At 43.1% G+C, this 25,785-nt stretch overlaps 2 protein-coding genes across 4 annotated transcripts in view; one reads left to right on the forward strand and one right to left on the reverse strand.

Annotated features, from left to right (window-relative positions):
* Nucleotides 1-25,785, forward strand: part of WDFY4 (WDFY family member 4) — a 307,568-nt gene that overhangs the window by 234,525 nt on the left and 47,258 nt on the right. The gene's annotated exons all lie outside the window — the stretch shown is intronic.
* LRRC18 (leucine rich repeat containing 18) lies at nucleotides 769-23,999 on the reverse strand (the record flags this gene model as incomplete). Of its 3 annotated transcripts, none has more annotated exons than XM_081075020.1 (3): nucleotides 23,892-23,999; nucleotides 6,612-7,471; nucleotides 769-826 (listed from the first exon to the last, which is right to left on the reverse strand). In XM_081075020.1, the coding sequence occupies exons 2-3, from the start codon at nucleotides 7,373-7,375 to the stop codon at nucleotides 823-825; spliced, it is 768 nt and encodes a 255-aa protein (XP_080931146.1). In that variant the 5' UTR covers nucleotides 7,376-7,471; nucleotides 23,892-23,999. The 3 variants fall into 3 exon arrangements, with proteins under 3 accessions (XP_080931146.1, XP_080931144.1, XP_080931145.1); XM_081075018.1 differs by lacking the exon at nucleotides 769-826 and adding an exon at nucleotides 2,892-3,411; XM_081075019.1 differs by lacking the exon at nucleotides 769-826 and having other exon boundaries at nucleotides 6,608-7,471.

Genomic DNA, 25,785 nt, shown 5'->3' on the forward strand with positions numbered 1-25,785 from the left:
GATAAGGCCACGAAGAGAACGAGTGCACAGGGACAGAAGGTTTAAGGATTGTGCCCAGGGGCACCTCAACCTTTAGGAGTTAAGACCAAGGGGAGGAGCCAGCAGAAAGACTGAGAAGTTGCAGGCAGAACGGCAGGAGGCACTGCAGGTGTAGAAGACATCCTGGGGGTCAGGTAGTGTTTCGGGAAGGAGGGGTCAGCTGTGTTGCTGGTCAAATGTTGTTGGTAGACCAAGTAAGATAAGAACTGAAAAATGACCGTTGAACTTTGTTTACAACATGGAGGTCACTGATGACCTTCAAAAGACCCATTGGAGTGGCTGCCAGTTGTGCCAGGCAATAACCCTTTCCTTGGCAGATTGTGGGGAAGTCCAGGACTTACCCGGTGATGGTCTTAGGAGCCCTAGCCACAGGGGCCACTGGAAGTGGAGTAGCTGTTTACCAACTGGAATGGGTGTATTTCAATACTTCAACAATGGTACAACTATAATTGTGCATATAAGCTTAATATTAGCCCTGGTGATCTTATTGTTTGTTTCATATAAACCTTAATCTCCATACTCGCATATCTCGGCATGTTTCAGTGCAAGTGGTAGAAAGCCATTTCAAAGTCACTGAAGCTGAAAAGAAGATTCATCACCTCACATACCTGCAAGCCAACAAAGGTCTGGCTCCAGGCGTTCTGCATCCGTGGGCTCAGTGAGTCCTCAGAACGCTGGTTCTCCATCTTATAGTGAAGATTTCCTCTGGGTTGGCTTGGTTCTCAGCAGGCTCTCTCAGCATAAGGGCGTCAATGCCCCCGACAGCTCCAGGCTGACAATCAATCACCTAGGAATTCCACAACACAGGAATGCTCTGTCACAATCATTTTCGCCAAAATCCCCAAAGTGATTTTCCTTTGCCCGAGTTCTGTTAGAGCCCAGACCAACCACGTACTCTTCTAGGCCAGGTCAGGGTCATGTGCCCATCCACCTCTGGGAGTGGGGTCAGTCCCACCCGATAACATAGACCATATCAGGGGGAGGAGAGTTCCCCAAGAGAATCAAGTTATCACAAGAAGGGGTGCCTACTGAGGAGGCAGCAGACGCAGACGGCCAGCCCCTGCTCCAGGAAGAGCTCTCAGGCACCGAACGCATTTGTCTCTGCAGATCACCGTCTTCTAAATGGATCACGTGTGTAACATCACTCAGTGGTCATCACTCAGTGGTCATGTATCAGTCCCTACAGCCCTGAGTACAGAAACGGCTCTCGGGCTTCCACCCCTCATCGCCCTTAAAGCACAGCCCTGGGAGGGCTGTTGTAGAGACTATACAACTCAGACCCGGGATGTGCAGCACAATTGCTGGAACTAGAGGTGAACTAAAGTACCTGGCGGGATGACTGGCAGCCCAGCCTGGAGGAGCTTTCACATGGCTGAGCAAGGGGCCGGAGGCAGCAGGCCAGGTGACCTGCAGTGAGCTCCTCCAGGGTTGTGCTCCAACCTCAGTTTCGGGACCCACATGTTACTTTGTCATTGTTGCTCATGTCTTCTCTGAGCTTTTACCCTTAGCCGTGACCTCACACCCATTTCTAGGCATAAACCTAAATTAAGCCACACTCTCAGCACCAAGCTTGGCCCTTTGTCCTTCCAGCTCCCCTAAGTCATGTTGTTGTCATGGGGTGGGGACAGGGGAGCAAAACCCCACAACTGTGCAGGGAGACATTTGCTGGTTCAAGGTCCCCCACCCACTTGCTGTTTGTGCCCAGCCACCTCCAGGAAACCTGGCACATGGATAGAGAAGTCAGGCACTTTCTTTCATTTCAGCAACTTTGTCAGGGATCTTTACGGAGACCACTAACAATGGATAATTTAGATTAGTCCAGTGAACTGAGGAAAAGCCGCTCTTTCTCCTGAAATGCCTTAACTCTTCGTGATGATTGAGGAGCTTAAAGCTTCATGAGTACTCACAAATTAGCCCTTGACACATGGACAGGGGTCTGTTGATTGCTACATCTAGGTTGTAAGATTGTTTCACATTTTAAAAAACATAATTACAGATTCACAGGAACTTGAAAAATAACACATCGTGCAGCCTTCCCCTAATGTCTTCCAATGGTTGCATCTTAAGTGACTATGGTACAATTTTAAAACGGGAAACTGATATCGGTACAGTATATGTGCAGTTTTGGGTCATTGAATCATGTGTGTAAGTTTGTGTAACCACCACCAACAGCAACATACGTGATTATTTTTATCACCGCATAGATATCTCTGGTGCTACCACTTTGGGGTAATGTCCACCCTCTACAGCCCTCATCCCCTTTAAAGCATGGCAACCACTGATTTATGTGTCATTTCTGTCGTTTAGAGAATGTCTCTATATGGAATCATAGAGTATGTGACCTTTGGAGATTGGCCTCTTTAGTCAGAGTAATGTCATTGAGATCCACCCAGGTTGTTGCATGTTTCAATAGTACGTTCCTTTTTACTGCTGCGCAGTATTCCATGCAATGGATATGTCAGAGTTTGTTTGTTTGCCTGTTCAGGGAAATTTGGTTGTTTCTAGTTTGGAGCCATTACAAATAAAGATTACTCACGTTTAATGTAATTATTAAAATGTTAGGACAGAGGTCTGCGTTTTGTTTTTTCCTATCTGTCCCTGTTATCATTTTTCTATTTTCTTTTTCCTTCCTACCTGTGAATTACTGAAAGATTTGTTAAAATTCTAATTTGACTTATCCATAGTATTTTCAAATCTATTTCTGTGTATGAATTTTTTGTATAAATTTTAGTTGCTTGAGGTATTGCATTATATATATGTATATATACACACACACAACTTATCACAGGCTTGCATTAGGTATACATAACTTGTTTAAGCTTGCAATGATTACTCATAAATTAACACTTGACACATGGACAAGGATCTGTTTATTGCTGCATCTAGATTGTAAGAGTGTTGTTAATTTTTTAAAATTTTAATATAATTACAGATTCACAGGAAGTTGCAAAAATAATACAGAGTCCCCATGCAGCCTTCATTAATGTCCCCCGATGGTTGCATTTTATGTGGAGATTTTACCAGTTTGAGTGACCATAAGACTTTTATGTCTTAGTCTTCTTTTAAATCTTTAATTGTAATTTACGTCTGTTATTTTCTTCAGTATTTTCTCCATATACATTAAAAAAACACACAAAAAACCCAAATATTTTCCAAAATTATTTTCACACATAAAAGATCTAAAGCAAAGAGAGAATGAAAGAAGCAAGTCGGAGGCTTGGTCAGCACTGGAGAGCCTGGGTTCCAGAATGTTCCCCTTGCTACTCTTTCTTCTAACCGAGGGCTTTTCTTCTTCAGAGTTGTTTATTCTTGTTAGCTGATTAGTCTTCAAGTTTTTGCCATAAGCTACTCTAGGGAGATGTTGAGCGCATCCTGGAGATGGAAACATGAGAAGCTGATGCAATTACTCCAAGTCACAGAGGCCAAACACAGCAAGGGCAGAGGTCATACAGGGGTCACCTAGGTTATGCCAGGCTTTCAGAGAGGGTGGTGACTGGATTAGTGGAATAGGATTTTCATTCCGTTTGAGGAAAGAGAAGCCCCATGGTTTTCTTATCAAGTATTTTTAGGCTTAATACAACTTCCAAGAAGTAAAGATGACTGTGGTATTTTAGAGCATGAAGAAGCATCAACATCAAACACTTCCCTTGACAGAAAAAGGAATAAAATGTACATGATGCCTCCTGACTGACTTCTATATCCAGTCTCTGTTTCATCCTACCTCCAGGGTTTCCTGGCTAACAAGGTGTCTAACGTGAATATATCCTGTGTCAAACCAAAGCTGCCTGCACGTTAATGTCTCAATCCTGTTGGATTTCAATGTACTTCAAACCCTTTCCTAAGACAGGGCTATAAAAATGAGAGCATAATAAAGCACCTCGATGAAGGCTGGCAAGTCAATGTCATCTTGCATGCTAACCAATCAGTTGGCAGCAAATCCAAAAGAGGTGTCTGGAAAAGGCTTTTGAGGACAAGTGCAGTGGGGAACCGTGCTGCAATGGAGCAGGATGGGGGCAGAGGGGCAAATCCATGATCTGATCCTTCCTACGGGCACAGGGAGTCTTTTTTCTTAATTCCTGTTCTTTGTTGATCCCCTTGAGTGATTTAGAAGGGAACACTAATTCTAAAGGCAAACTGTCCCAAGGGGGAGAAATGGAAATGGGCAGTATCCAAACGAAAAAACCACCACTCTCTGGATCCTCTACCCCCTGCATGGATTCTGTATTTGTTGGGTCAGAATGAAGTCACTTAAATAGCAAGAAGTCTATCTTACGGACGTGTTCAAGGCCAAACATAGTAATGGCAGCTCCTGACATGACATCTCATCATGCACTTCAAAGACACAACTGCTCCATTCATCTTTGAATCATTTTGAACATTAAATGAAAGGGAAAATATAAATGTTGATAGTGCTGGCAAGGGTACAGTGAAACAGGTTCTCTAATTTATTATAGGCAGATATGTAAACTTGATAAACTTTTAATAAGTTACTGGATAACATGTATCAAAAATAATTTTTAAAAAACAATAATAATTTTTAAATAATTTTTAAAAAATAATTTTTAAAAAAATACCAAAGAAATAATGCAGCACATTTTAAAATTCTTAATCATACAAGCTTCCATCACAAAACTGTTTCTGTTAGTGAAAAAATGGAAACAAATGCCCAACAAGAACTTATAGTTGTGCATATCCGTGTTTAACTACCTTGCAGATGTATTAAGTTATAGTTATTAAGACAATGTAAAAACATGGGTTTCAAAGCAACATAAAAATGATGTGAATGCTATAATTTTAACTATGTATAAAATATACACAGAAAAATAACTAGTAAGGAAATCTGTCAATATTATCAGCTGGCTTACACTGTAGAATTGTGGATACTTTAAGCTGTTACATTTAAAACTATGGCCTGGTTTTGTTACTTTTCTAATGGAAAACATTTAATAAAGGGAAAACTGAAAAGGGAATTTTTAATCTACATCTTAGAAATATCATAGAGTTGTCACAGCTAAACATCACAAAGGGAAATAAGCAGTGAGGAGTGAAGAAATGAAGGGTGCTGCCGCTATGGTTTACAATGTGAAAAGGAGCTGTGTCCTTAGCACGGCAGGCTGCACACCAGTCTTATGAAAAGGAAATATGTTGGTCCCACTGGACTTATGGGTAATGGACGTCTTCCAGTGCTTTTCCATTGACTACTGTAAAACTTGCCAACACAGAAAAATCTTGATTAAAAACAAATTTTTTCTAAAGCTTCCCTAAAGATATCTTCCTTAATCCTTTCCTTTTAGGCAGTATGAAGGTGTGAGTTAGTGGCACAGAGAAGATTCTGTGCTATGGTGAGGCCTGCCTATGCCACATTTATTTCTGCCGGAAGATCTAGTATGAATAGGGTCAATGACCAAAGTCGTATTTCAGCTTTGAGATGCACCAAGGGCCAGTTCCTAGAGAGAACTTACCTCCAGTGAGTACTTACTTTGTGTACTATCTGCGTTAGCCACACAATGACCCTTGGAGTTGGGGCTGTATTATTCCCACTTTACAGATGAGGGAACCAAAGCTAAGTAAGGTGCCCAGGGAGATGGCAAGTAAGGAGAGCTGCCACGCACCTGGATCTGGCCAGCTGCAGAGTCTTTGATTTTCTCTCTGACAGGCCAGCCCTGCACACCACATGGCCCTGATCTCCTAATGTCTGCACACACTGACCTTCTGCCTTGTCTTCCTTCAGTGGGTCTTCCCTACAGGCTGACCAGGGCAAGCCAAGCTTTCCTCCATTGGACACAGTCCCCACTCCCAGCACAGAGACAAGGAGGGTATTTATTTATTGACTATACCAATTTATACCTGCACCCATCCTTTCCTTACTCCCACAGAGTCTGGAAAAGCATTGGACATAATAAGATGGGAGTGAAAACTCATTCATTCACAGCCAGTCAAGGGCTTGGGGGTTGAGTCTAGAGAAAGGTCTTAGAGTAATCATGCAAGCAGAGATAGGAGAAAAAGATAGTACTGCTTTGAACCCAAGATGTTACCACCAATACTTAATGATAATATCTGACTATCTCTGTGGCCCAGTTTTGTCCACTTTCCAAGACTAAATGTCCTTTTGCCCTCCTAGCAACCTATGCTCTGAGATTCCTGATCTTTGAATCTCTGACCAAAAGCATTTCCACAGAACAAGCTCCACGTTTGGGAGCTGACAGTTCATCCTGAAATGCTTGATAATGAGACTAAGAGTGCACTGAGAATGTTAGTGCCCAGGCCACGGACTGTAGGCAGGAGAGTTCTGGAACAGAAGTGAGATGGGTGGCCTTTCCTGACTCAGTGTGCCTGTATGTGTGGGTATGTGCATGCAGAGAGGAGAGAAATGTGTGGAATGGCAAAGAACTAAAAGCCCTTCAGTCAATAAAACCACAAGCCAAGAAGGTAGGGAAAGGAATTTTATGGCCTTGGCTGGGAAACCTATTGCAGCAATGGGATAGTCTCTCAGGTGTCTGTGGATGCAGCCCGTTACCACCTTCCCTCCCTCCCTCTGCCCTCTCTGCCTCAGGGTCAGGGTCCCAGGTCACCTCCATTCTTCCTGGGACTCCTTGGCCATTGAGTTGGGTGAGACCAAGTTGGAAAAGATGGGCTTTCTTGGTGTCACCATGGGCACGGTCTTGATTTTGTTCAGCTTGTCGCGGGCTTGTTGGCATTTTTTCAGGCAAGACGTACATAGATCCTTCGCCTCCACTAGGTATAAGTTCTCCAGCCTCTTGATGGAATCTAAGAACAAGTCTGGCTCCTCTCCCTTGGGAAAGGGGTTTCGCTTGGTGTTGAGCTTTTTCAGTTTGGGTAGCTTGGCGATGCTGTTGGGGATTGTGTTGAGCAGGTTGTCATGAAGCCCCACCTCGTGGAGCTCCTTCAGCGCGCCCAGTGTGGTGGGCACACTGTCCAGATGGTTCAAGCCCAAATTCACGGTGCGGATGTTCTTGAGCTGGTTGAGCTCCATAGGCAGCCCATTGGTGGTCAGCCTGTTGTTGCTGACGTTGAGGTAGAGCAGAGTGGTCATCTGGCCGATGGACTCGGGGAGCTTGTCAATGTAGTTGCTGTGCAGGTCCAGCCACCGCAGGTTCTGGAACCTGGAGATGGAATCGGGTATCTTCCTGATCATGTTCCGGCTAAGGTCGAGCTCATCTATATCATTGAGTCTGAGAATACACTTGGGGAAGGTGGTAATTCCCATCTTGCTCAAGTCCAGGCGTTTTCTCCCGTCAAATGTGATTTTGATACAGTTCTTGGCCACACTGAGGGTGATCTTCTTGCCCTTAGGGCCTTTTCCCCCCTTAGCCATGTTCTTCAGTGAGGTGGTATGTTTGGGGTATGTTATTCTTACTGGCTGGTGGTCTCTTTGAGAAAGACGTCATATGAAACTGCTAGAAGATAGACGCTGATGAGAAGATAAAAAATATCAAGTTAGGAGATGACGTAAGGGTACTGGGCTCTCCCCAAATCATAATTCTGTGCTCCCTAATGGTTTAAAAGGAAAGCAGAGAGCACAGAGACTAGGGCATCAGCAGAAGTAACCTAGCCAAAGGCCTTCAGCACATTGAATGCCCTCTTCAGACCTCAGTGTCCCCAGCTGTAAAATGGGAGGTGCTGCGTTGGCTTGAAGGGTGCCACTCTGGTGCCATCCCCTATCCCCTGATTTAAGAATCTCTCCACTGTCCTGGGCTTTCACGTCTACCATCTACCTCCCCACCCTCCGCCCCACCTCCTGTCCAGGAGTGTGTGTGTGTGTGTGTGTGTGTGTTTGTGTGTGTGTGTGTGAGAGAGAGAGAGAGAGAGAGAGAAAGAGAGAGAGAGAGATTTCTTGGATACCTGACATTTCTCAGACCTTGACATAAATCGAGTCTTTTTTGAGAGTTACCCCACAGGTTCCTAGAGTGGGACTGCTGAGTTCTCATAAGCAACATAGTCTGGATATGGTTCCAGCAATTCTGCTGCAGACTCCGGGTCTGAGTTGTGTAGTCTCTACAACAGCCCTCCCAGGGCTGTGCTTTAAGGGTGATGAGGGGTGGAAGCCCATGAACCCAGGAAGGGCAGAATGCCCTCAGATGAGGACCACTGATATAGAAGAAGTGGACATTACCATCAACCAACTAGATCTAATTGACATTTACAAAATACTCCACCCAGCAATAGAATATACATTCTTCTCAAGTGCACATATGACATTCACAAATATAGACTCTATTCTTGGTCATGAAACAAATCTTAACAAATATAAATGAACTGAAATCATACAAAGAATGTTCTTTAAAAATAATGGAATTAAAATAGAAATCAATATTAGAACTATAATTGGAAATAGTTAACAATTAAAAAAACATATTTATAAATCATGAGTCAAAGAAATGTCAAAGGAAATTAGGAAATATTTTGAACTGATCAAAAATGATATAGAACACATCAAAACTTACGGTATGCAACTAGAGTAGAGATTAGAGGGAAATTTGTAGCATTAAGTGTTTTCAAACTGGAAACATTTTAAAAAGTAAGACAGGTCTCAAATCAATAACATAAACTTCCACCTTAAGAAACTAAGAAAGAAGATCAAAATAAACTTAAAGCAGGCACAAGGAGAAAATAATAAAGACAAGAGCAGAAATCAGTCAAACTGAAAGGAGAAACACAACAGAGAAAAATCACTGAAGTTAAAAGCTGGTTCTTTGAAAAGATTAATAAAATTGATAAATCTCTAGCCAGACTGACAGAAAACAAAGGCCGGGGGTGGGGAGAGAGAGAGAAGACAAATCTATGAATATCACCAATTAAAGAGAGGATACGACTAAAAACCCACAGGCATTAAAGGGGTGACTAGAGAATTGTAAAACAACTCTAGAAAAACTTAGATAAAGTTGACCACAAACTAAAATCTCACCCATGAAGAAAGATACAAACTAGAAAGACCTATATTTATTAAAGAGACTGAATTCATAGTTCAAAAACTTCTCCCAAAACTCTAGGCCCAAACGGTTTTATTGGCAAAGTCTACCAAACATTTAAAGATGACAACACTTATTTTATATGATCTTTCCCAGAAAATAGAAGGAGAAAGTCCTAACTTATTTTCTGAGGCAAGCATTACCCTGATACTAAAATCACACATAGACAATATAAATAAAGAAAACTATAGACCAAGATCCCTGATGAGCACAGACACAAAAATCTTCAACAAAATTAGGAAATTGAACCCAGCAATATATATAAAGAATAATACATGACAACCAAGTGAGCATGCAAGCTGATTCATTTTTCAGAAATTGATGTAATAGAGCATATTAACAGATTCAAAGAAAAAAATACATGATCTCAACTGATGCTTAGAAAGGAAAAAGAAAAGTGTAAAATTTAACATCTACTCGTGAGAAAAATTCTCAGCAAACCAGTAATATAAGGCTCTTTCTTAACCTGATAAAGGGCCTTCTCCCATAGACACACACACACACACACACACACACACACACACACACACACACACTATAGCTAGATCATACTTGGTGATGAATTGAATGATTTCCTCCCTGTTTGGGAATAAAGCAGAAGGTGAACTTGCTATTACTAGTCAATATTATACTGGAAATTTTAGCCAGTGCAATAATGCAAGAAAACTAAAGGCATACAAATAGGAAAGAATAAAATAAAACTATCCCTACTCACTGATGACCTGATTTGTCAACCAACAGAATTTAAAAAACACTCTTGGAACTAATTAGTGATTTTAGCACGGTTGCAGTATACAAGGTTACACAAAACCCTCCACTGATGAACAACCGGAAACTGAAATTTGAAAAATAATAATGCTCCAAAACATTAAAACATATGTGTATTTCACATAAATAACAAAAATGTTCAGGATTTCTATGATGAAAATTATAAAACACTGATGAAAGAAAGCAAAGATCTAAATAAATGGAGAAACATGCCATGATCCTGAGTTAAAAGACTCAATATAGTTAAGATGTCAATTCTTTCCAAATGGGTCTAAAGATCAATGTGATTCCAATAAAAATTCCAGCAGGATTATGTGTATATAGTAATGAACAGATTCTAAAATTTATATTGAAAGGAAAAGGAACTAGAAACCCTAAGCAATTTTTAAAAAGAAAAATAATGGAGGATCCATGTGTCCCAATTTTAACACTTATCATGTATTTACAATATGTGGTATTGGTGAAGGGACAGATATATAGATCAGTGAAATCAAGTCCAGAAATAGAGCCATAAAACTATGGCCAATATGGCCAATTAATTTTTGACAAAAGTTCAAAGAAGATTCAATGGAGAAACAAACTTTCAACAAATGGTGTTCGAACCATTGGTTACGTGTATGCAAAAGAATGATTCTCAACCTAGTGAAATTAACTCAGATTAACTCAAAATGTATCATAGATATGAATATAAAATCACAGAGCTTTTAAAAGAAAATGTAGGAGAAAATCTTTATGACTTTGAATTAGGCAAAACTAAATAAATAAATAAAAGAAAATACAGGTAACCCCCGTATAACATGGCACTTCTATAACATGGTTTCGCTCTAATACGGTTCAAGAATTGGGGAAAATCCTCGTACAACACGGCATCCTAGAACACGGTTTCACTCTAACACAGTTTGAGAATTATAGAAATCCCCGAACAACACAGAGAATAATAAGAGCTTTTAAGAGCAAAAAATATCTCATTCGAAATTAGGGAAATCCCCAAACAGCACGGAGCATAATAGGAGTTTTAAGAGCAAAAGATATCTCATTTGAAATTTTTCATTCAAGCGTGGATGTCATGTCAGATTTGACTGCAGAATTTTAAAATTTATTAGAATTTTAAGTTAACTAGGAGGGGAAGGTTTTGACGATATGACTGCCGAAGATATCCAAGGATTACTGGTGGAAGAAGAAACTGATGAAGCAAATTTGGTGGAAATGCCAAGATAATTCAGGGGATTATAGCACAGGTGAAAATGAAGAAGTTAAACATTTTACTCTGAAAAGCGTAAAAAAGGCCTAGACTTAGCCAAACAGTTGGAGCTATATTTCCTAATGAAGATCTTTCCACTGAAAGAAGCACAAAATTTAAGAGAGAACTTCACAAGTGCTTAGCACCATATAACGGAATTTATAAAGATCTCTCAGCTAAAAGCAAGCAATCTAAAATAACAAGTTTTTTGCAAAAAGTACAGAATAGAAGTCAACATAATGCTGAAGGAAGTTCAGAGGATGAAGAGATCTTGTCAGAAAGAACATGCCCTCGGTTAATGGTGCTTAGTAGTGATGATGAAGAAAACATTATTTAATACATATTAATATGCTATATTTTTGGTGAAAATTGCCTTAATAAAGATATTTCTCTTAATTATAAAGATATAATAGTTTTTTTTTAATTTTTGGAAATTAACCCCCTTTCTGTACTAGTTCTTTGTTTTGTATAACATGGATTCTCATAACATGGCATTTTTTAGGAACCTAACAACCGTGTTATACGGGGGTTGCCTGTATTGACTAATTGACTTCAACAAAATTTAAAAGTTTTACTCTGTAAAAAAAACAAACCAAAAAACACCTGTTGAGAATAGAAAGACAAGCTACAGACTAGAAGAAAACTTTTGCAAATCACATATCTAACAAAGGACTCATATCCAGAATTTAAAGAACTCAACATCAACAGTAAGGAAGTAAACAGTGCAATAAAAAAAATGCCCAAAAAATTTAACAAAAAAATGTCCCATAGAAATTATATGGTTGGCAGATAAGCCCACAGAGAGTTGCTCAGTATCATTAGTCAGCAGGGAAATGCAAATTGAAATAGTCAGATACCACTACAGTTATTAGAATGTTAGTTTTTAAAATAAAATTTTATAGTAAATATTTTATTTTAAAAAATATGTTTTTAAAATAAAATTTAAAAAAAACATAAAAACAGTAGTACAAAGGTTTGGCAAGGATATGGAGCAACTGAAGTGCTCATACGTTGCTGATTAGAATTCAAAATGGTGCCGTCACTATGAAAAACCGTGGCAATATCTCATAAAATTAGCTGCATACTTACCATATGACACAGCATTTCCCCAACTTGGTGTTTACCTTTATAAAACAAAAACTTAGGTTCACACACAAGCTTGTTCACCTATGCTTGTAGTTGCTCTATGAATAACTGCCAACAACTGGAAAAAAAACAAAACCAAAACCAAAAACCCAAAGGTCTTTCAGTGGGTGGATGGATAAAAAAATCGTGGGGTATTCTTATAATGGTATATTATTCAGCAGAAATGCTTCAATCTATTCATACACGCAACAGCATTTTGCTGAAGCAAAGAAACCAATCTCAAGAGTCCAGATAATAAATGATTCTATTTATATGACATTCTTGAAAAGCCACAACAATAGGTACAGAAAACAGCTGGGTGGTTGCTAGGGGTAGGGATTGGGGTGGAGAAGGATGGACAACAAGAGATCAGTACATGGAAGTTTCTGGATGCTACAACTCCCTGGATCCTGTGTGGTTACATATAGCTGTACATATATTAGAGCTCAGAGAACTGCACACACAGAAATCAGCAATTTAACTGTACATTAGTTTTAAAATTTCTTTTTAAAACTTAAAAATATTTGGGACTCTATTTTATCGCTCTCTGTCTCTCACAGTGGCTGTTTGCTCAGCGTGGCTTGGAAGTTTGTGACTTTTTTATGCCACTCCCCCAGCCCTGTTGTGCCCCACAAAGGGCGTCCAAATGTGTGCCATGTAGGTACTGCCATGAATGTCTACCATGTGTATGCATGTGGACACACTGCAGAGGACAGCTCTGCGCAAGGTGGCGTGTCAGAAAATCTGTCGGACTGCAATCAAGTTAAAAATTTGATGAAAAGAAAGATGGACTGATTGTTTATCGATCACTTCTCCTGGTATGGTTGATAGATTTAGCAAATAAAATTCCAAGTTACACTTGAGCTTGAGATAAATAGTGGATAGTTTTTAGTACGGTTACGTCCCAAACTAGGGTTTCTGGGTGGGAATTTCCATGCGTTCTCGGGAATTTTTTTCACTTTCCTGTTCCCTAATCCCAAGAAGATTGGTCGGGAAATTGGGAAAATCAGCTCGTTGAATCCAGGTGGTTGGTAGTATTGGCCGTCACTTTGTGGAAATGATTCATCATGGAGAAAAGGAAACAGTTTGTATCTCGAGATTTGGGAATGAGAAAGCAAAAAAAACCTCCTGAGAACAGGTAGGAATTCCTGTCCGTAAACCTTATCCCAAACATTGCATAGTTCTGTATTTATTTGGCAACTCTGTCCCATGGGCCTGAACAAATAGTAAAGTTTCCCTTGTCCATGGTCCTTATTAGCCCTTCGGGACTAATTTAAGCCAAGTCCCTGTACTTACTCCTGCGTGCATTCTTATGTTCATTCACTCATTCAGTAAGCATCCTGAGAGCCTACTATGTACCAGGCCTCTATGTTACACAGATGAGCAGTATACATAGCCAGTCCCCAAGCTCAAAGAGCTAAAATCTAGATTGTTACAGGTTCTGGCTACCGGCGTCCCCTGAACACCCCAAAGCCTGGGTTGTCTTTTGTATTTCTTATATTTAAGGTAAAGTTCTGCGCAAGGAGGCCAAACCACCAAGCGAGGGTTAGAGGGGCCCTAGCTGGAAAGGGTACTTCCAGTAGACTGGAGATCCAGCCAGGTTGGCCCAGCTGAAACTGCTCCCACAGCCCACCCAAAGCATGATGAGAAGCCCTCCCAGCTCTGAGGAATGATGGGAAGGAAGCAGCATGGAGCTATCTACAGAGGACTTCTCCACTAAGAAGCTTCTCTCCAGCAGGAACTTTGGCTCTTGAGCGCGCTCATTAACCCCCTGCAAGGCTAAGTAGGAGCTGGCTGAGTTGACGCACTTCACCTCCTCCTCAGTGTGTTTGGTCCTCAGACAGCCCCAGGCCAGATGGAGTGCGATCAGCCCTGTTTCTCCACCTTCTCCTCAGGGTCACCTTACCTGGCTGGGCCCCTTGCTCTTGGTGATGGAGGGCCAGGTGCATTGTGTTGCTCAGGGTCCATCCTGGACCCTTGAGCTGCTGAGCACCACGAGAAGCCTTCCAAGTGACAGGATCCCGTGAAGACCGGGATATCCCTTCTCTCACTTCACTCTGATGGTCACCAGCCCGCGCAGGCCTGCCCAGTGAGTGGGAGAGTAAATATGGGCGAGAAAAGTGTGAAGAGATGATGTTAGATGGTCTTATTATCAATTCACAGAATCCTTAAATGTCAGAGTGGGACCGACCCACACAAGGGAAGCTGGCAATTACAGAGCGAAAGATGTAAATAGACAGGTGGATGGATAGACAGACTGACAGACAGAGAGATGGATGGATAGACGAATAATATAATAGATCATATTTCACATGAACAGCCGAGAAGCCTAACTATGAGAAATTTCTAAATGTACTGTTGCATCTTGTCTGTACAATTGGTTTTCATACTTTGGAAAAACTGGACCAGTTGGTTTCACTTTAATTTCTAATTAATTTTTTGATCTAGTCATTGTGAATCAAACAGCATGGGGGGACACCCCATGGATATCTAAATTAAAAATGTAATGGCAACCTATATTTTAATGCCATCAAAACATTTGTAAGCATTTTCAGTTGTGAGATCATTACCATCACATAATAATAGATAATAGAATTTATCAGGTGATTCATGCTCATGTATCTTTATATTTTTAAGCAAGACTGACCTGTATATATCTGATATTTTTAAACATCGTGCTAACATGATCTCCCGATAATTATTTCACTCTTTTGACTGAGGCTTTGAGACACAGGATGGATGCATTGTAGAACTGAATCCCCAAAAGTCGCTGCTGTTTCATGGCCAGAATTTGGAACTAGATCCACAGCAAGTTTCATGCCATATGGATGAGAAATATCTTTTGCTTGTAAGCCATCTCTTAAGGGGAAATGATGCAAACTTCCCAGTGAAGTCACTCATTCAGAAGTCTGAATTTATTCTCTCCCTGACGCTCTGGAGACCCATTTACTAGACATGTAACAGGCCAGCTTCACCTTGGCGGTGACATGGCTTCAAATTATTCCATGTTCCCTCCACCACTCCCCAGAACGTGCTGTAGCTTTACACGAGAAGCAACGTGGCTGGTGGCGAAGTGGGTGGTCACTGTGTGGCCCTCCCACACAGTGGGAGTGTGTCTGGAACCTCTGGCCAGTCCCCTAACATAGGCACGGATGTTTGATTCAGGCGGGGTCTGCACTGGAGGCCATGTGCCTGGCTCCCACTCTGAACTCAGAGCCGTGTGCTGTGCTATGTGCTCTACAGTGTTATCTGGTTTTGGAGTCTAGATTCCCTGGGGGTATAAACATGTGGTGTTTTCAGTTTTTCTACTACTGCCCCAGCTGTGTTACATTGAGTTGCTCTTTCCTGTGGGCAGAAGGACAGACTGCTAGGAAGGGGACAACCTAGAGACAGAAAGATTTCTGTGGCTCTCACAGTATTAGCTGCAGCAGACACTTGGCAAACTTGATGGAGAGACCACGGTGACAGGCAGAAGAAAGATGCTGCCAGCCCCGCGGTAAAGGAGTTTCCTGACGTCAATTTCAGATTTGCTACATCATGACAACACCACTCACCATCATTCACTCAGGTTGTATGTATTAATACCACAGTATTAATTCCACAGTAACTTTTGGAAGCATGCTGCTGGGCTCTTCCTGTATCTCTAATCTCCACAGCAACTAGGCCAAGTGTCAATCCTATTTTTAAAATAAGAGAATTGAAGCTCAGAGAAGTCAAGCGACTTCCCCAAGGTCACACAGACGGCACAGCACAGCCACCACAGATATGTCTGATACCAAAGCTATGATCTTTCCAGTACCCTATGCTACCTCTCTCCTCTCTTCCTTCTGTTGTCTTTGCTTAAGCAGTTGGAAATGCTTCATTCTAGGGGGCGCATTGCTGGTCCCCACTGCTCCAAGGAGAGGCATTCGGGAATTTTAGCAATCTCAGGGCGAGAGCTGGGATTAAGGCTGCCTGCCCCACACAGCCCCAATGCTGTTTTTGGCTCTCTGATGTTGGAACCGAGGAGTGTCACAGAGTCCTCAGACTCTGGGTGATCAAGCACTTGTTAAGTCTGTTCTAATTTGGCATGTGTTAGCCAGGGAACTGCAATGAGGCTCACCGCAGGCCACTTAGATGGGAATGGGGTACGCTGGGCTGAAACAGTCGGTCAGCTCGCAGGGAGTGAGGAGAGGAAGATGCAATCTTTATCCAAAATGCCTGCAGGGGTCAGTAATGCAGCTGTTCCACTGACTTTTGGAAGGACCACATGTAAATTGGGGTCCCTGAAGAAACCGTTTCAGCAGGACCCATTGCCTGCACACTCCACTGCCCAGAGACCATGGGGTGCTCGTTTTCACAGAAACATGTATGTATGTATATGTCTAAGTATATTTGAATAATATGAATTTTATAGATATTTTAACAGCATTAATGAAGTCATTTAACTGGAGGAGCTTGGAGTTTGAAAACGACAGAGAGAGAGAGAGAGAGAGAGAGAGAGAGAGAGAGAGAGAGAGAGAGAGAGAGAAACAGTTTAAAGGGTACACATAATGCCACCGGCCAGTTCACGTAATAGGCGTGTACCCGAGTGGGCAGTGATGGACACAGGAAACTGTTGCTCCCCACAGGCCTCCATGGTAAGAATAAACATTAGCCCCCTCACCCAGGTGCTGGGCTGAGCAGGGGCCTCCTCCTGCCCTGGGGTTGCTGGCTGTGTACTGGCTCCAGAGGCTGTACACAGCCCTCCAGAAGTTGGGTGTTCACCATGTGAGCTCCCTTTAAAGCCTAATCGCTGTAGAATGCAGTCCCGCTATTCTCAAACAGCCTTCTCCTGCCTGTCATTTGATGCTATCCGCCCCACCCCCAAGGCCCACGTTCTTATACCAGCCCTTAGAGGCCTGTCACACCTTCTCTTCACAAAGCCACCTCCTACTGCCATTTCCTTCAGTCCTTACAACTCTCCTTTGGGGCGGGGAGAGTCTTCCACCCAGAGATAAAGACGCTGGGGGTATTGGGGGTGGAGAATGACTTTCCCACTCACACAGATCACTTTTGTCTAAGGGTTTCTAGCAGAACATTCTTCCCATCCCATCAGAGTGCAGCAGAGTGTCTATATGGAAATTACTGGGTTCATGTCATTTGGCAATTGTCAGGCTAATTTTATCAATGCTCTCTCAGCGGCTTACTAGACATTATGCACCCTGGCTATGTAGCTTTGTCTACCCCTAACATTATTTACTTCTCCAGCCTTAGCACTAGTGAGGCTTGCACAGGCGCTGCTGGGAAGCCCTTATCTGTCATACTGCCCCCTTCCCTCTGGCGGGTAATAAAAACTCAACTTTTATTTGGAGCAAAAGTTCCCAGGGGGTCACATGGCCCAATAACAAAAGATGATGATTTCTTATTGGTTTAATAGCATCTATTTTGTAATTCTGAATGTGTTCTGTTTTAATTGGATATGTTAAAGGAACAAAAGGGAATAGGTGCCTTACAATTAAAATAAAATATTAAGATTATTAGTTTAACAGACTGGAAATGCCTTGTTCATCAGCCAACACATTCAAAACACAAAAATCGACCTTGACACACAGGAAAGAGGAAGAACCAAAGTCAGTCCTGGCACCTTCAAATCCCAGTAGGAGTGCGATAATTCAGTTTCAACACCGTAGTTTCAGGGCTGCCCCTGCCAAGCAGCCGGTACTGCATTTTCTCCTCACAGCCGCCACCTCCCTTGCAGACAGGAAACTGGGGCTCAGAGAAGCAGCTCGGAGGATACAAAGCACAGGACTTCTCCCCCACCCCCCACCCCCGTGGGTTCCACCAGCTCCCCATTACCATCAGGGGATTCTGGACAGCCCCCTTAGCCTCACAGTGCGTCAGCTCCTACTTCTCTAAACAGGGTACTAAAAGCAGCTGCTTCTGAAGGGCAGGTGAAGGTGAGGGGGCCTTGGAGGCTTTGTTGTGACTGTGTTGGGGGAACGCAGGGCAGAAGCAGCGGCCACTGAGCCACAGTGGAAGCAGGACACCAGGACTGCACCTAGGGAGACACCCGATTCAGAGTCCACAGCCCAGTGTGCTTGTTCACTGTGCAGACTGGATTATCTTATCCTGGAGAACAAGGACACATAGCCCCTTTGGGACACAGCCCTGCTCCCCCAGGATCGCAGGGTGCCCTGTGGTGTGTGCATTCTTTCTGTACCATAACCCCATCTGGCCCTAGTGAGACCTTGATGAGGGGCGGACATGGCACAGACCCAGCTGTGAACGCCGGTGCTGCCATCTGCTGTAGGACAGCCCCCAGCTCTAAGGAAGGCTTTTCTGCAAATCCACCCACCCGTGAAGTTGTGAGCTACCTTGAAGGGCAGCCCTGAGGATCAGCTGACCTTTCCACGGCCCTTTGGAATTCATTCATTCATCAACAATACATACTGTAAAACCACTATGAACGAGGTACAGTTTTATGCAGCAGACAGAATGAAGGCCCTGCCCACGTTCTAGAAGAAGAGATGAACAAAAGCAAGCAAACATGTAAGGCCAGGTGGCGATGACTGCTACTAGGAAGAGAAGGAGGATGACAGGAATAGAGTGGTGTTGGGGAAATGCACTCTTTGGGAGACACTGGCCAGGGAGGGCCTCTTTGAGGAGATGTCTGAGCAGAGGAGGTGAGTCTTCAGGGAGCTAGGGAGGGTGTTTCAGATGGATGGAGCAGCAGACGGGAGGGGAGAGGCAGCAAGCAGCATGGCAGAAGGAGGCGAGAAGATGAAAGGAAGAGAAGGAGGAAGAAAGGAAGCAAAAACTGTAAAAAGCAAAACTAGGCCACACATGATCTGGCTTATTTTTCAAATGATGCTCTAACTGTAGCGAGAAGAATCCCCAAGGAAGTCACACCCAGCAGAGAAGGCCAGTGCCTGCACTTGCCCCAAGATGATCGCAGACAGGGACATGCCCTCTCTTTTTGATTTCTACCTGAGACAGGAGGGAACCCAGCCCGAGGCTGCCATCAGCCATAGGGTTGTACTGGGCTGGCACTTCTCTGTGAGCTGTGTGCTCTCAGATAAGGTCTGGGTTCTACTAGGAAGCTACCACATGCTGACCCCACAATGCCACCCACTGAGTGGGCGCACCTGGGGCAGGGCAGGTGGCCTGGACATAGAAGGGAGTGGAGGATGCCGGGCCAGATGCTGCCTCTGCCACGTGCTCCCAGGGCCACGGACAAGCCACTTGCTTCTCTTCTCAGTCTATACTTGCTTTGCTAGTCTACACTCAATACCTTGGTGACCTAGGTGTAGTCACAAACATGCATTCACACACACACACAGACTTCCACTTCCTTTTGATTGCATGAATGCTGTGAAGTTACTCGTGCCATCCTGTTTAAAATAGGTGTGTGTGTGTGTGTGTGTGTGTGTGTGTGTGAGAGAGAGAGAGAGAGAGAGAGAGAGAGAGAGAGAGAGAGAGAGAGAGAGAGAGATTTTAAAATACTGAGCATATTTGGGTGAAAGAGGGAAATCGGAGAGAACATTACCTGGATAAAGATAAGAAAGGACCATACACATATGCTAAGGGCCAGAGGTTTGTAGTGAACAAGCCTGGCTCACATCCTGGCTTCCCACTTCCTTCTGACCTTGAATCAGCTACAGGCCTTCTCTTAGCCTCAGTTTCCTCAGGTAAAACACAGTAATTTGAGGATTCCGTAGGCGAAGCAGCTTGGGGCACGAGAGGTGCTTGCTGAGGGGCTGCTGTGGTGATGGGATGGTGGTGGTGGTGACGCGTGTGAGTTGAAACCCCAGTTTGGTGGCAGTTGCTGGTGGAGAAGCACTGGGAGAGGCGTCCCCACCCACTGCAGACATGGGGATTACGCAGGGATGGAGGCAGCCCCACGCTGTCCTGCGTCCTCTGTGAACCAGGCCATGCTAGCGCGGTAGTGGCGGGGAGAGGGGTAAGCAGCCTCAGGCACCCATTCTGGTTTCTCTCCAGAGATGTTCTCTGAGAGCCAACACTCCTCCCTGCACTGAAACCCCGGTTAACTGCAGGTGAGCGTGACATAAAACCATGTAGACTTTCAGGTGTGGTGACCACAATATGGTGCAATGTGAGGGAGGATATTTATTTAAACAGCGGCTACATTTTCTCCAGTCAGAGGTGAAGGTGCATTGGAAGGACCATGGTCTAATTTTTAAAGGATGCTTTAGGTAAAAGAGTGCAAAAGGCAGTTTTGTGCTCATTGCTTATAGGTAAGGCAACTTTCAAACAATGCCATGGCTTCTAATCTTAATTTTTTTCTGTAGAAATAGTTCCTAACTTCAGATTTCCCTTTCCTCCTTGAGTCTTTATCAGGCTTATTTGAAGTTATTTCTGAAGCATTCAACTCTGTGCCCTTTTCTTATGACCTGAAGCAAATAGACATCCCTTGCTGGGAATGGTGTGAACAATGGCTGCAAAGGCAGCCAGCACTTCGTTTAGGACTGGGCAACTCTTCAGCCTTTTCTCAGTGGGGACAGTGTCCGTGTGTTAGCCATTCTGTCCGTTCCCTTCCTGTTGTGTACAGAAGTGCTCAACAGAAGGCAGGCACAAGGGCAGCAGGGAGGGGTTTTGGGGCCAATAGGACTGGGCTTCTCCCCCACCTTCACTGCCAACCTGGTTTTAATCATGAGCTCAGTTTACTGGTCTGCAAAATGGATTAGAAAATTGCAAGTTGTTATGAAGAGTGAATGCGGTGATGACAGTGTAGTAACCAGTGTGTGGTGGGTCCTTAGGGGATGGTGACCTGGCTCCCGCAGCCATCGCCTCTAGGACGGTAAATAATGCTGTAGATTCATCACACAGCCCTGTGTGGATCGCCTCCCTCAGATCAGCAGCTCCAGGACACTCCCCACTGGTCATTAATCCCAGAGGGAGGGCTTGGGGAGTAACCTTTGCTGATTCCCAAGCACAAAGGTCTGCCACCTTGTAAGCACAAATTAATATTAATGACAATAAAGTAAAAATAATGATAGTAACTTGTAGTTATGGTTATATCTTTATCCACTTTTAACGTCTAAACCGTATATACAGCCCCCAGCTACTCACTTGCTCATTCATTCATTCATTCATGCATGCATGCATTCATTCAACAGTTTGTATTTGACCCATTCTACAGATCAGGTTAGGACACAAGATAGGCAGTCAACAAGCATTGTTGTGCTTTTCAGGAAACTTCTATTTTAGGAGAAAGCAAATCAAGCAATAAAAACAAAACAAACAAAAATACCTCAGTTGGTATCGGTGCTCTGCAAACATAAAACCTGATGCTGTGGAAGGTTCAGGAGGAGATTATTGGGGTGGGGGGAGCTAACTTAGGCTGAGATAGTCGGAGAAGTCCTCTCTGACTTGACCTTTGAGCTGACATTTGAACACTAAGAAGAGGCCACCTGGGAGGATTTGGGCAAGAACACCCTAGGGAGGGGGTGTCCCAAGTGCAAAGTCTTCCTGGTGGGGAGGGGCTTGAGCTGTCTAAGGAGATGGGGGCAGCAGGGGCCACAAGGAGACGGTAGGAGAGGAGGGCAGAGAGCTGCATGGAAGTTTAGAAGGCTTACCCTGGCTGCGGGGAAGTCAGCAGAGACAGGGAGGGGAGTGTACATGAAGACAGGCTTGGTGTAGGCAGGAAAGGAAGTGTGTGCTAAGGGGGCGGGAGGCAGAGGAGGACAGTACGTAATCTGGATATCTGGCCAAAGCCGAATTGATGAAACAGTCTTCTGGATTGCATACATGGTCAGACAAAGTGCAAGAGCAGGCTGAAATTCCTAGTGGGCCCACCATTTTCTATGTTACTCTCTCTTTGGTATTGAGCACTGATTTATGTCAAGTGCGTTATATGCATTATCTCATTTAATCCATTCAGCCCACTTTACAGATAAAGCACCGAGCCTCCAGATCATGTCCCTTGTCAAAGCCACACGCCAGTCAAGCAGAGCCAGCATCGGCTCAGTTTCCTTATCTGTGGACTTATCAGCCATTTGGCTTTTCCGTACACGTTTGACCTTAACAACATCCTGTGATAATTTGGCTCTCTGGGCTGACAAGGAAGTCGCTGGCTCATCATGTTTTCTAAACTATAGCCTAAACTGAGTTAGATCCTATGGAAACTTTCATCCTAGTCCAGGTCAAGCCCCATTCTTAAGGCTCATCCCTCACCAAAAAGAAAGCACATATGTGTTATCAGACCCAGCTGTGGGAGTTGAGATGCTTTCTGTTATGTGAGAATGGTAGAGAGCTTGGAAACTGGAAATTGGTAATGAATCGAATTGGCAATGGATCGTTCAGGAGGGTGACCCATCATGCCCATTTGGGGGCTGTGAGTCAGTTGTGTTCAAGGTGGACCGGGGACCAGGAAACATCTAACTTTGACTGTCCTATCACCCCAGATGACGGGTGCAGGGAAGAGCAGCGTCACCCTTACTTCTCCTCAGCATTGCCAGTCAAGAAGCACTGGACAGCAGTGGGAGACCCGTGGAGCCCCAAGAGGAAGCTGGAGCCACCAGGCACCAGACCCTAAAAATAAGTCTCTAGACAACCATGTAGGCTCAGGTGCTCTGCAGAGTGGACAGTGGCTGTCCTAGCACCTCTCTTCTCCCCTCCAGGCTGAGGCTCAGACCTAGAAGGCATGAGTCACCCCAGTTTAGAGACCAGTCACAGCTGTGTCTCTTCCTAGATGTGTGACTTTGCACATGTTTTCTGACCTTTCTGACTCCCAGTTTAATCACACGGGAGCTGGCATTCAGTACGTGGTTCACATAACAGCCACATGGATCATAAATTTACTGAGAACCTACTATGTGCCCAAGACCCTTGCAAAGCAATGTCACTACATAGTTTTAAACACTTTCAAATCAGCCTTCAGCTGTGTGTATTGATTATATTGACCACCTACTATAAGCTAGGCATTTTACAGACATTATAAGTGAGTCTCATAAGCTCATGATGTATTGGTTTTCATCTCCACTGGACAGATATGGCAACATAGGCTCCGAGAGGCCAAGTAGCTTGTCTGAAGTCACACAGACTTGAAGTACGGGCTCCTACCTTTCCCCATTATACCTGTGAAGGAAACAGGGACAAGAGGCAAATGTTCCACTGTGTTCCATGAAGAGTCTCTCCTTGCAAGGCCCAGCCCAGCCTTAGACTTAACCTCTTGGTGGGTTCCAGTGTGCAGGATAGCTTGTGAAGGGGCTTGCCTCCAGATTTCTCAAAAGACGATTGTACTCCAAAACCCACCACAGTCAGCAGTAATCAAGTGAGCTCTGCAGAAGTTACCTTACCAGGCTCAAGCCTCCTAAATGGACCAGTATCCACACAGCAGTTTCCTTAGAGGGGTAACTGGTTGGGGGGAAGAAGCAGTTCAAACACTAGTCTCTCCCTGCTTGCGGAGCCACAGAATGCTCAAGGAGACTCAGACGTTGGAAAAAGAATTGGCCATGACCCCAAAGCCCCGTGGACTTGCACCCTGTACTTCCCAAGCTTGCCCACAGCCAGGCACCTGAGAACAACCGCGAGGTCCTCAGCTAGCTGCCCTTCCAGCCCAGGGCTCGGAGCCAGCTTCCTCCTCTCCTAAATAATAAATTAGCTTGCGTCTGGGTTTGTAAGTAAGGCACCCCGGAGAACCAGCATTTCCAAAGTTGCTTACTCAAAGGAGAGAAAAAAAGCAGAGTTTGAAGTGGTTGTTTTGCAAAGTTAATCTATAAATGCAAGGCCACAAGAAAAAAACTTACCCTGTTAGTCCCAGTTCTTCCTCAACTGTGAAACTTTGTCACCAGGCAACAGGAGACTCCCCTGGAGTTAATTAGCGTCACCTTGACGCCAGCCTGCAAGGTGGAAGAACACAGTGGCTGAACGGGTCTCCAGGACACCCAAACTTCCAACAGGCGGGCTTTCCTCTGCATGGCAAGATTCCTGCAGTGGAGATACTCCTGCCCCCCGCCCCCCAAGTGCCATGGGACGATTAGCGCACCAGGCAGAGCGCTTTCCGTGGCGACAGGCGGAAGTGGACGTTGCTAACTGAGGGGGAAAAAGCCTCATTTGCTTCTCTTGAGGGACAAATATCTTACTTCTGTAACGTTGAATCCCATGAAATATCATTCCAGTTCCTTGTAATTTGTCCAAATAGTTTTTTTCTACTCTTTGGTTTTTGAGAAGGCTGTCTTTTATCTGTTTATTTATTTGAACTTCATTACTTCTTACACTTTTCTCTTTACATCCTTTTTACACTATTAAATCAGACTGACTATAATGCTCATAAAATCATACAACTTTATAACCATTTTTTCTCAGTTAATATTGTGTCAATGCTGAGAGGTAGTTTCTGGAATCTACATTTTGAATGAATGTGTAATCCTGAACCTGGTGGACATTACTTTCCCTGTTATTTCCAGTTTGTCACTGCCATGAATAAGTCTGCAATTAATATATTTGTGCATGTATAATCACTTTGTTCATATTTTTTTCTTTAAATTAAATTTCTTGAAATTGAGAAAATTGGCAAAAAAGATAAACATTAAAATTATTATGCAAATGAAATAATATTGTAGAAAAATGCATCTGTACAAATAAATAAATAAAAATACTCTAAATTGCCCTACCCAGATAGAATTAGGAAATAAATAAAATAAATAACAAATAAATAATTTGAAATGCAAAATTAATCCAAGCAATAAAAACTTTGAAAAGTACAAAAAAGCAAAATGAATAGTTTAAATTAACAAATAAAAATATGATAATTATTAAATTAGAAATACAGTTAATAATAAAAATTGTGAATGCATCAGTTTTAAATACATGAAAAATATTATACATATGCCTTCCCTTTAATCCACAACTAAAATAAAATAGATCATTTAATTTAGACAATAAATGAGTTTAAAATAATTGGCAAATGAAGATGAGTAGAAAATTTAAATTACCTGAAATCCTATTACCTAGTGTATTTCTAATTAGAATATTCATAAAAGTGTTAGGTTGGTGCAAAAGTTATTGCGGTTTAAAAGGTTAAAAATAATTGCAAAAGCCGCAATTATGTTTGCACCATCCTAATACATAATTTAAATCAGAAAATTAATAATATAAGAATCATAAAACACAGATAAACAAAAATAAAATCAATATTTTGAGGGAGGAACTATACAAGAAGATAAATACATTTTAAAATGCAGATATGCAAAACCTTATAAAAAATTAAAGCCACTCAATTTCAGCATCTGGAGGTTAATTTCCAGATTTTCAATACATGTACAGCATTATGTTTATGGCATAGATATGCAATAATATTTTGCTAATGCTCATTTTTAAACTCCAAGTATACAGAAAGTACTAGCTTGTCAGTAACTAACTGCCCACTAATCCAGCCAGAACTAAGATTATTGTTGTTGTTGTTTTTTGTTTGCTTTTCCAAAGAGCTTGACTTTGGAGTTGGGCCCTGGGTCACTGTATGGTCCCTGCAGGTGCTCTGCGCAGCCTGCTGTGTTGGCCGTTCATGGGTACCTGCTCTATGCCAGGCCCGGGAGTGGCCCCGGCCAGCTGCCCCAAACTCCCCTAGTCTACACATCACTCCGTCCCCCCACGCTTCCCTTTCCTCATCTGTAAATGGAGAGAATGGCTTTGTGAAAATTA

The sequence above is a fragment of the Rhinolophus hipposideros genome (genome assembly GCF_964194185.1).
Source record: "Rhinolophus hipposideros genome assembly, chromosome: 15".
NCBI classification, from domain to species: Eukaryota; Metazoa; Chordata; class Mammalia; order Chiroptera; family Rhinolophidae; genus Rhinolophus; species Rhinolophus hipposideros.